This window comes from Carassius gibelio, chromosome B16 (assembly GCF_023724105.1).
Source record: "Carassius gibelio isolate Cgi1373 ecotype wild population from Czech Republic chromosome B16, carGib1.2-hapl.c, whole genome shotgun sequence".
Taxonomy (NCBI): domain Eukaryota; kingdom Metazoa; phylum Chordata; class Actinopteri; order Cypriniformes; family Cyprinidae; genus Carassius; species Carassius gibelio.
The window spans coordinates 1976340-1988804 of record NC_068411.1 but is presented as its reverse complement, the minus strand read 5'-3'; the positions used below and the strand labels follow the sequence as shown (position 1 = coordinate 1988804).

Genomic DNA, 12465 nt, shown 5'->3' with positions numbered 1-12465 from the left:
TAGGTACCTGTCATGACTGGCGTTTGCGATGCGATGCAGTGAATCTATATTACACTCTGTTTGGGCTGACCCGACCCTCCTGTCTGCCACTACCGGAGTTGGGACTTGTGCTTAACCTGAAGGAGAAGAAAGCAGTTCTTAACCCAACCATCAAATCTGAACAAGGCCCTGGCGGCCCAGAGGTGACCATGGCTTTCACCAGCACTGTAAACTTCCCACTTAAATTCCTAATGCCCTATTACATTTTTTAAATTTTTTTTATTGTTGCTTAAAATTAAAAGAAAATGCTATGAAAGTTTATTAGTGCAAAAAGTTGAGTGCAAACACATTCCCTGTTTTATTAATATATAAATTTTTGCAAACATACATTTACTGAATAAGTGCTTGCAATATCAAAATTTTAATGTTAAACTTTTAGGTAGGTTTAGATTTTAGCTGCACAGACTGGTTTTGTGTGAAATGTTTCACCATGATACTCAGCAACAGTCTTGTTTTCAGTTGGCTACAAACCAGAATCAAACCAAAGGCTGTGTCAGTGTAGGTGTGTCTTCCACTATTGTACTGCAAAGCACTTATACTGCTACTGAAGTGAAACATGGGTAAGGTAGAGTCCGTGATACAAAATCCAACAGTGTTGTTGTCCCGTGTTGACTGCGTCTGTAAGGAAGTAAAATAATAACTTGTGTCTTTGAAACAAAAAAGCATGATGAATAGCACTAACTGAAAAATAATGCATTGCATTAACAGTACTTGCATTTTAATGCCTTGAATTTCAGGGCTTACATTGTTAGGTCCTGATATTTTACATAGTTGTTAATTTAAGCTGTGAATATTTCAATTCAAAATATTTCACACACCTTTTCATAATAAAAAAATCAATAATTCATATTCACATTCCAGAATTCACTTCCAAAATATTAAATCGGTTAAAAAATATGATGTATAATATTCGACAGGCAAATTTCGGTCCATTTTATTTCACTTTCCAAATTCGCTTCCACCAATTTAGTGGTTAAAATTCGGCAGATAATTCGCCCTTTCACATCCGGGAGCTGCAGGAATAGCAGTAGAGCACAGAGGCATGATCTCCATCTGCTGTCAGTCGCTCACCAGCAGGTGGTGCAAGCGGCTGTTAAATAAGGCCAAAGCAACAGGTGGATTAAGTAATACAGTTACAAAAACTGATCTGCAGAAATTAAGCAAGCGCTAAACAGAAGTTTTGATTATCAGGGCTTGTGGAAAAGCTGATTGTGCATATGTTTATTTCAACATCTTTGCTGTTACCAAGTAAGCAGCATTCAAAGGAGATTATAATGGTGTTTTACCCAACGCTGAAGTACAGAACTAACATTACATCTAAGGAAGACATATATTACTTTCGGTTGTTTAGTTTCCGTAACTTTGTGTCATGGCTTGGCGTCGCTGTGCTGTAATACTGGGGATCCCCTCACGTGACACTCCAGGATTCCCCAATGACGAGTAACGCTTCTCAGTCAATTAATACTGTGATATAAGACCTCATATATCAGAATTAGTGCTGTCAAAATTAGCGCGTTAACGCATTCGATTAATTTGAAATATTTAACGCGTTAAAAAAAAATAACGCAATTAACGCGGTTGCAGTTTTTTTTTATTTCCAGTTGTGGCCTATGTGTGTTCAACGTGCAAAGAAATATGGATAAGACCAAGGAAGGACTTTTAGACGGAAAGTTTCAGTATAAAACTCTGCCGGATTACTCTTCAGTCTGCCACAAGAAACATTACTCTTCATTCAGTCTGCCACAAGAAACAGCAACATTAAAATCATGAACTCAAATGTCATTGTTTAAAAAAAAAAAAAACAATGACTGTAACAGTGCGTAAATCAGACCTTTCTGTAACGCTAACGTTAATAAGCTTAAACGAAATAACGAAATAATTGTGTAGCGGAGTATTTTTTGTACACAGTGCCGCGAACTGTCAATCACTCCTGTACGCGTGCATACTGTCCTCCTCGCAGCTGCAGCAACTTGCGCTCTCTCTCTTCATCAAGCTTTAAAACAAAAAGGGGACAAAAAGATCATATTGTCTTTGTGCATAGGCTATAGATTAATTAGATAAATGAATATCTAAATTTGTGCCTTGCCGTCTATGGTATTTTTTTAGAACTTAGAAAAAAGATGCTGCAGCCAATGAGCAGCCAGCGGGGGCTGCAGGACGACTCAACCTCCGCAGACAGTTTTTAATGTTTATCAGACAATAAGTACTCAAGATTTTGCTTTAGTATAACTCACAACGAGTTTCACACACCTTCTCCGGCCACGTTGAGTTGTTGACACTTAACAGTGGGAAAAGCGACACACGCGCTATTCACTTGTATAATTTAAGGGTGAATGGGTAATGTAGTTTCTGCTCTGGGTGGGATGAATTAGGAAGCTCGCATTGTGAATGGCGCTCTGAAAATCGGCAGTGCAGGTAAAAGATTAAATCCTCTATTAAAACAGATGTCCAAATGAGCGTACCGGCACGCTACAAGCACGTTCTGGGCGCACGGAGAGGTGGCGGTACGCTCAAGAGCTATATTTGGAAGTGGCGGTACTGAGTACCTGTGTGTACTGGCCCACTTAAAGCACTGGCAATGACTATACTTTGGAATTTTTTTGCAGTCCACTTAGAATTCAACATGGAAATCATTTTTGTTTTTTATTGGCATTGATTGTTTTGAAATTCAAATGGTACTTACATGCCTGTGTTTTTATTTCTGTAATAAATATGGCTTTCAAGCCAACAGTTAATTTGGAGAATATTGATGGTTTATTGCAGGTATGTTGTTTACATGAGAAAATCTGTGTTACAAGTTAAACATAAATTCCAATAAACAATCATATTTTGAATTTAAATAGTTTCTTTGTCTTGAGTTTACATTAATTATTTACATTTTACATTTACATATCCAAAAAGTTTCAGTCTTTTAATTGCGATTAATCGCGATTAATCGCGATTAATTTTAAAAAATTGTGCGATTAATTAGTTAATTTTTTTTAATCGATTGACAGCACTAATCAGAATACATTTTACTGATGCGTATTCAAACTATATACAGGCAAGCAAATGAGGTCAAAAAGAATCCAATGCGCTGAATTTTCTTTATAATTGATTTCCATTACCACTGATCTATAAAGTCGACAGTCCCACAAAGATATCAATACCATGATTAGTTTTAACTATATGCAACCAATTTATATTAACATAAAAAAGCGAGTTAAAAACAATCTAGGTATATTCATTCTGAAAATTTAAACTGAAGAAATTATTGACGTGCTACCACACCCAAGGGAATTCCACTGACTGGGTTAAAAGGTCCAATGTGTTTTAATTACAATTTTAAATAACACAGTCAAATTCTAAATCTTGTTTTTCTCATAGTGGTTTTCTACAGGTGAGATTTTGCCAATACCCCTTCATATAATTACAGTATACAATTATTTACATATTAAAGATCCCCAGAAAGGGTTTTTCATGTTCCAACAGTTGTAGTACATTGCTAGATACAAGGCTGACTTACTACAGGTTAGATTTAGCCAATATCTCCTTTACATTATGTACAGTACATACATTTCTTAAAAAAAAAAAAAAAAGATTTACCCAAAGGGATTTTCTCATGTTTCACAGGTTGTAGTATGTTATGTAATTCATGTAAAATGCTAATATCTGCCTTATAGTGTATTCGCAATTATTTAAAACAAAACAAAATCTTAAAGACCCCAATTTTTTTTTTTCCATGTTCCAAAGGTTGTATTATAAAATATTAATGTACTTTATGTGCAGCAAGGGAGGTATTTTACCTATAGTATGAGAAATTTACCTATAGTATGTCAGTCTAGTCACTAGGAATGTACTACAACCTTTGGAACATAATAAAATAATAAAATAAAATAAAAATTGTGAATAACAGTAATTTCTTATCAGTTATTATATACAGTGAGGAAGATATTGGCAAAATTTAAACTGTAGCAATTCAGTCTGGTCACTAGTAACGTACTAGTAACATACAACATTTTGAACACGAAAACCCCCATTTAAAAAAAAAAGTGAGTTGAAGTATTATAATTTTTTCTTGAAAAATATTTGTGTAGTATGTTGGCCATGTATATTTAGTCAGTTTGAGTAAATTGTTAATTTATTGTAAACTGATTAATTTGAATATATTATTGTACTACGTTTTGTTTTGAGGTAAATTTGCAGATGGTCCCTAAAGCAGCTTAGGCAAATATCAAACATAAAACTACTGCGCTTGGTTTTCTTTTTACGAAAAAAAATGGTGAAATTTTGGTGAAACTGTTGTTTGTGAGGCTCATTTCTGGGCTCATCTGCTTAAATGTACATAATATACAGTAATATATTGTATTAATTAAATGCCGGATTTAATCATTTAATATCTTGAGGCAATAAGACGTTAATGTTTTATATATATATATATATATATATATATATATATATATATATATATATATATAACATGCAGTTTTTTTTGTTTCGTAACTTGCGTTCATATCCTCATCTGTCTGTATATAGTTTGCATCATCAGTAAGATGTGAGTTTTGTCTTTTAATCGATGTCACTGTTAGTGCGATGATCCACGAAATGCGTTTTCTTTTCTTTAACAGATTTCTGAGGGAAACCGCGTGAAACCTTGACCGTTTGTTCATATTTGTCTGTGTGTAGTCTATATAGTTTGAATAATCATAAAAAAAAATTATTCTGAAATCTGAGGTCTTATATCACAGTATTAATTGATTGAGAAGCGTTACTCGTCATTGGGGAATCCTGGAGTGTAACGTGAGGGGATCCCCAGTATTACAGCACAGCGACGCACAAGCCATGAAACAAAGTTACAGAAACTAAACAACTGAGAGCAATATATGTCTTCCTTAGATGTAACGTTAGTTCTTAGCATTGGGTAAAACACCATTATAATCTTCTTTGAATGCTGCTTGCTTGGTAACAGCAAAGATGTTGAAATAAACATACACACATTCAGCTTTTCCACATGCCCCGATAATCAAAACTTCTGTTTAGCGCTTGCTTAATTTCTGCAGATCAGTTTTTGTAACTGTATTACTTAATCCACCTGTTGTTTTGGCCTTATTTAACAGCCACTTGCACCACCTGCTGGAGAGTGACTGACAGCAGATGGAGATCATGCCTCTGTGCTTTACTGCTATTCCTGCAGCTCCCGGATGTGAAAGGGCGAATTATCTGCCAGATTTTAACCACTGAATTTGTGGAAGCGAATTTGGAAAGTGTAATAAAATGAACCGAAATTTTGTATTTTTTAACCGATTTAATATTTTGGAAGTGAATTCTGGAACGTGAATATGAATTATTGTTTTTTTAATAATGAAAAGGTGTGTGAAATATTTTGAATTGAATTTTTCACAGCTTAAATGAACAACTATATTCAAATTCAGGACCTAAAGATGCAAGCCCTGGAAATACAAGGCATTAAAATTCAAGTACTGTTAATGCACTGCATTATCATTTCAGATAGTGCTATTCAGCATGCTTTTTTGTTTCTAAGACATAAGTCATTATTTTACTTCCATACGTCTGGCCCAAACTTACACTTGAACACACTGCACAGACTGTAGCTGATTGCAAACTAACAGGTGCATTCTGCTCATGCATGAGGAATTAGCAGTCTGTATTAGCAGCTATCAAAAGTATATTTTCATCATTTAAAAGGAGTAAGCTAAATAAGGATGTTCGAGTTATGTGCAGTTATATAAAATAGAGCGGCTCCTGCTTACCATTTGAATTTCAGTCATGTTGTTAACTTAAATTTAAAAATAAAAACCTAATGGAATGGTTGGGTAAGATCACGTAACATTGGAACAGGCCTTAGTTTGTTTACTGACAGGGAGGTCTTGATGTACTTGATATACATACTTTTTTCATCACTTTCCCTCTAATTCTCAACCACTGATTAGTTTGCTAAACTGAACATCCAATCAGAGTTCTCTGTGTGTTAAAGAGCATCTGTCGAGCTAGTTTGTTTGGTGTGTTCTACAAATCGGCTCTCATCAAGCACATGTTCGCGCGAGTGAGAATGCTTATTGGATGTTTAATTTGTTGAAGATCACAATGTGAAATATTACCTGGGAGCACAAAACCAGTCATAATGTTAAACCTTTAGAAATTTAGATTTATACATAATCTGAAAGTAGTTGATGTATGGTTTGTTAGGATAAGACAATAAAGGGTGCATAAAAAAATCTAAATATTGAGAAAATCTCCTTTAAAGTTGTCCAAATTAAGTCCTTAGCAATGCATATTACTAATAAAAAAAAAACATTTTGATATGTTTACAGTAGGAAATTAACAAAATATCTTCATAGATAATGATATTTACTATACTAATATCCAAGTGATTTTTGGCATTTAAAAAAAATCTATTATTTTTACCCGTACAATGTATAGTTGGCTATTGCTACAAATATAACTGTGTGACTTAAGACTGGTTTTGTGGTCCGGGGTCACAAATGTTGGTGTCTCGGAAGTCTTCTTTCTATGCAGATAAAATGAAGTAGTTTCAATTATGTGCATTTGATGTCTAGACAGGTGAAAAGTAATTCTTATAGTCAAACTAAGCAAATTTCCCAGTCTCTGAAGTACTACAAGGCTGAATCCACTTAGCTATTTGTCATTTAATATGTAACCACATATTTAAGAAGGTGTTTAAAAAAGATAAATAAAAATATGGGCCAAGCACTACAGAAGCAAGCTTCAGACGAATGGCAGGAATGAGTAGATAAAACCGTTTTAAGATTATTTTAGGCAAAATGGCTTGAAAACGATAAACACAACAACTAGTAATATGAATTATTGGCTTATCACGTGTAACCAATAGGTGTCGCTGTTACCATATTAGTTTGGAATGGTCAGTGTGAGGTGACAATGACACATACAATGTTTGGTGCAAAAATGTCAAAGCTTTGCTTAGATATAGCCTCAAATGCATGTTGGCATCCTTCCAGCAAATTAGTTGATGCCCTAAATGAGAACCGATTCGTATATCGACACGAAATCCATATCTTTTAGGTGTCTCGGTATGAAGATGATATGATTCAATTTTGGTGAAAATCGGACCAACGGTTGATGAGGAGTTCGAAAATTTGGTTTTGACTGAAAATCAAGATGGCGGACCGGAAGTTTGGCCAAATAAGGAAAACTTGGTATCTATGTTCTCGGCTTGACCCAAGGAATCCATTAAAACCTTAACTTTTGACTTTTCAATAGCCAGATTTATTCAAAAGTTATTAGCCTTTTTGGAAATTTTGCTATAACTTTTGACCACTAGGTGTCAATTTTGGTGAAAATATCTCAATTCACTTCAGAGTTATAGACATTTACTAACGCATTTGGGCATTAGTGTGTAGATATTGACCTATGTTTCCGAACTTCTGATGGTGATTTCGTCTCGATCGGACAAGCGGTTTCGAAGATATAGCCAAATTGTTTTTAAATGCTAAATCACAAGGCGAAACCTAGCATGTTTGGTATCGTAGGACTCGATAAGGTTTCAGGAGTCTAATTTGATGAGTCTCGTGAAAATAAGTCGACCACACCCAAAGTTATAAGCATTTAAAAATAGAAGATCACCACTAGGTGGCGCTGTTTTGAAACTTCTCACACTCCTTCAGGACATTGTGCTGATGACCCATACCATGTTTCGTAAAAATCCGTTGATGCGTTCTTAAAATCCAGCATTTTAGCACAAAATTCAAAATGGCCGACAGTCAAAATGGCTGAAATGGTAAAATTGGCATGTTGCCCTGAATCTAACAATACCAATTTTATGATTTTGGCATTAACTGTTTAGAAGTTATAAGCAAAAATAACACTTTTTCATATCTCTGGACCAGTAGGTGGCGCTGCGCTGAAACGCAGCAAGTAGCCTCAGGTCATGCTTATGACATATACCCAATTTGGTCTGAATACGATAAATCGTTGAAGAGATACAGCCTTACGACTGTTTTTGTAAGCGCTATGTAAGATTTGTTTGTGCGTTTATCGAAAACGGTTTGACGAATAAATTTGATTTGCATAACTTATGGTCAGCACTGACTGAAGATGATCTGGTTAAATTTTCATGTGAATCGGACAAACCGTCTAGGACGAGTTCGAAAAAGTAGGTTTTTCAAAAAATTCAAAATGGCGGCCATATTTCTATGACGGAAAATGACTTTGTAGGGTGCAATCGAATCGGCATTAGCTTAACAGAAATAAGAGGAAAAAATAATTTTGTTGATTGGCCTTACGGTTAAAAAGTTATTAACAAAATTAAAGTGAAATTTTGGACAGTTGGTGGCGCTAAAAGTGAATGTCTTAGACACACCAAAATTGGTGTACTTAATGTTGGCACTGTCCACACTATAAGGCGCACTTAAAAGCCTTTAATAAAAAATGTAAAAAAACGGCAGTGCGCCTTATAATCCGGAGCGCCTTATGGATCAAGGTTTTGTTGACATTCCCTTTATCACAGCTCCATCTAGTGGATGCATAACGCAAACCCAGTCAAACGTTTGACTGCAGTATCTTCTATTCTATGCGCCTTATAATCCAGTGCGCCCTATATATGAAAACGGTTCTAAAATCGGCCATCGTCTGTACTTACCCAGTAAGGGGGCACCTGTCCATCAAAAGCTCACTATCCAATCTGAGTAGATCACTGTTAACCCCGCCCCCACGAGAGGGTTGTGTCAAAACACCAAACGAAAAACTTTGAAATGTAAGCGAAATCTGTGGAAATGAATTCAGAATCCACGATTAGCGAAAATTATTATTTTAAAAACATTAACAAAGAATGAAGCATATTTGAAGAGCCTGTTAATTTTGTGCGACTGAGTTCTTTTTTTTTGTGTGTGTGTGTGTTTTTCTTCTTTTGTAATGGCATATTTTTGATACTTTCTCAAAAAGTTATGTTCGGTTTTATAAAGTTTTGTTCATTATTATTGAAACAAATGTAATTCCATACTATCTTCAAACTTGTATCTATCTATCTATGTATCTTGAAACATTGCTTTTTTCTTTCTATCTATCTACAGTATCTATCTACAATATCTATCTAGCTAGCGACATGCTAGAAACATTAGATTAGATTAGATTAGATTCAACTTTATTGTCACTGCACATGTAGGTACAAGGCAACGAAATGCAGTTAGCATCTAACCAGAAGTGCAATAAGCAGTAAGTACAGAATAAAGGTCTATAATATGTACAATAACTATACAGGTAAGTATTATGGACATAATTTACAGATATTAAATACTATAAGCACGATATACAGATAGGTGTACTATGAACATACTATACAGATGGGCTATGTAAAAGTGTATGTACACTATAGGCAGAACTATGAACATAATTTACAGTATTGCAATGGACAGTAAAGTGCATAGAAAAAAATATTTCAATGTGCAAATGGATTATACATTGTTCCTGGATGAACAGGCAGTAGTGCAAGTAATAACAAGTTACTTTTTGCTTGTTGTGAGTAAATAAATAAATCAGAGTGTTGAAGAGGGGGAGGAGTCTATGTGTGGTGTGGGGGGTGTTGAGGGGTGTCAGAGGGCAGAGTTCAGCAAGGAGACAGCTTTAGGGAAAAAGCTGTTCCTGAATCTTGTGGTCCTTGTCCGGAGGCTCCTGAAACGCCTTCCGGAGGGGAGGAGGTTAAACAGTTCGTGGTCAGGGTGAGAGGAGTCCTTGAGAATGCTGCGAGCTCGACGTAGACAGCGTTTCTTCTGGATGTCCTCAAGAGCAGGAAGTAGTGTCCCTGTGATGCGCTGGGCAGTTTTCACCACCCTCTGCAGTGCCTTGCGGTCAGCCACTGAGCAGTTCCCATACCAGACTGTGATGCAACTGGTCAGGATGCTCTCGATCGCACACCGGTAAAAGTTCACCAGGATGGTTGAAGACAACTGGTTCTTCTTCAGTGTCCTGAGGAAGAAAAGGCGCTGGTGAGCCTTTTTGACGAGGCTGGAGGTGTTTGTGGCCCAGGACAGTTCCTCCGAGATGGTGGTTCCCAGGAACTTGAAGCTGGAGACACGTTCAACAACCATCCCGTTAATGTGGATGGGGTCATGCGTGCTTCCTTTCTTCTTCCTGAAGTCCACAATGAGCTCCTTGGTCTTATTGGTGTTAAGGAGCATGTTATTGTCAGCGCACCATGTGGCCAGGTGCTGTATCTCTTCCCTGTAGGCAGTCTCATCGTTGTCACTGATGAGGCCAATCACCGTGGTGTCGTCTGCAAACTTAATGATGGAGTTGGATCCATGCACAGGCTTGCAGTCGTGGGTGTAAAGGGAGTAGAGGAATGGGCTCAGCACACAGCCCTGTGGTACGCCAGTGTTAAGTGTGATGGTGGTGGAGTGGTTGTGGCCTGACCGAACATGCTGAGGCCTGTTGGTCAGAAAGTCCATAATCCAGTTGCAGAGGGAGCTGTTAATGTCCAGGTCTCCAAGTTTTGTGGTCAGCTTGGAGGGAATGACGGTGTTAAATGCTGAACTGAAGTCAACAAACAACATCCTAACATACGTGTTGTTATGGTCCAGGTGTGTGAGTGCAGAGTGCAGCACTGTGCATACTGCATCCTCTGTGCTCCTATTTCTGCGGTAGGCAAATTGGTGTGGGTCCAGTGTGGGTGGGAGGCAGTCTTTGAGATGTGCTAGGACCAGTCGCTCGAAGCACTTCATAATGATGGGTGTGAGTGCTACGGGGCGATAGTCATTGAGGCACGTTGGGGAGGAGTGTTTTGGTACTGGCACAATGGATGTGGACTTAAAACATGTAGGCACAGTTGCTTGGATGAGGGACATGTTGAAAATGTCTGTGAAAACCCCTGCAAGCTGCTCTGCACATGCCCTAAGCACACGTCCAGGAATGCCATCCGGGCCAGCAGCCTTGCGTGCATTGATCCGGCTCAGTGCAGTGTGGACATCTGTGGAGGTGAGTTTGAGAGGTTGGTGGTCTGAAGAGGCTGAGATTTTGGTGGCCGTCTCCTTGCTGTCGCTGTTAAAGCGAGCATAAAAGTAATTTAGCTCGTTAAGGAAGGAGACGTCCGTGACTGTTGGTGTGGAGTTGCTTGACTTGTAGTCACTGATAATCTGGATGCCCTGCCACATGCGTCGGGGGTCAGAGTTGGAAAAGTGTTCCTCTACCTTCAACTTGTAGCAGTACTTCGCCTTTTTGATGCCCCTTTTCAGGTTAGCCCTGGATTTACTGTAGGCCTGAGCGTCGTCTGACCTGAAAGCGGTGTTGCGGGCTTTCAGCAGAAGTCGCACCTCCTTGTTCATCCATGGCTTCTGATTAGGGTATGTTGTTATCTGTTTTTCTGTTGTTACACTGTCAATGGTGGAGTTGATGTGATCCAGTACAGAGGAGGTGTAGATATCAATGTCCGTGTGAGAGCCACAGGCAGCCTGTGAAGCAAACATACTCCAGTCAGTGTGTTGAAACCTGTCTTGAAGTAAAGAGTCAGCTCCAGTTGGCCACACTTTGATGGTCCTCACTGATGGCTTCACACGGTTGATGAGGGGTGAATACTTAGGGGTGAGAAACAAAGAAAGGTGATCAGACTGTCCGAGGTGGGGGAGGGGGCTCGCGATGTAAGCTCCATTAATGTTTGTATAAACATGATCCAAAGTTTTGTCTCCTCTGGTGTGGCAGGAAACATGCTGGTGAAATTTGGGAAGTACTGTTTTTAATTTGCAGTGATTAAAATCACCCGCGACAATAAAAGCAGCCTCCGGGTGAGCAGTCTGTTGTTTACTAATGGCTGCATGAAGTTCGTTCAAAGCAAGCTTGGCATTAGCATCCGGTGTAATATAGACTGCGGTTATTATGGTGGAAGTGAACTCCCGTGGCAGATAAAAAGGTCTACATTTAACCATGAGAAACTCTAGGTTAGCTGAGCAGTGTCTCCCAACAATGACAGTGTTCGTACACCAAGCTTTGTTGACATAAATGCACAATCCACCACCTCTTGTCTTGCCTGAGTCATCTGCCGTTCTATCTGCCCGGAGCGTGTAGCGTCCTGCTAGCTCAATGGCATTGTTGGGTACGTCGCTGTGTAGCCATGTTTCTGTGAAAACCATGACATTGCAGTCCAGAAGTTTCTTACTGAGGGTGATGCGGAGTCGTAACTCATCCATTTTGTTCACCAGTGACCGCACATTAGCAAGAAAAATGCTGGGTAAAGAGAGCCGGAGCGGTGTTAGCTTTAGCTTAGCTCTTAGACCTCCGCGCTTCCCCCGCCTTTGTTTACGATCCCGACGCCGCCTGCGAGCACTTCCGCCCGGCCGGGTAGAGTGCGAAGCTTCGGGTGTTCTAGCGATCTCAGGGATGAGTCGAAGATTGGTGATAAAACTGCTGGTAAAGTCCTCACCGATATCCAAAAGCTCCTGTCGGGTGTATGATGTTAAAGCA

At 38.5% G+C, this 12465-nt stretch overlaps 1 protein-coding gene across 2 annotated transcripts in view; it reads left to right on the top strand.

Moving 5' to 3' along the window:
- Positions 1-12465, top strand: part of taf2 (TAF2 RNA polymerase II, TATA box binding protein (TBP)-associated factor) — a 152675-nt gene that overhangs the window by 123480 nt on the left and 16730 nt on the right. Inside the window, exon 23 of one of the 2 annotated variants that reach the window (XM_052577873.1) lies at positions 4-182. In XM_052577873.1, the coding sequence (XP_052433833.1) occupies positions 4-182 (179 nt within the window). Of the gene's footprint in view, positions 1-3; positions 207-12465 lie in introns of both variants that reach the window. The other variant, XM_052577871.1, reaches the window with a different exon arrangement.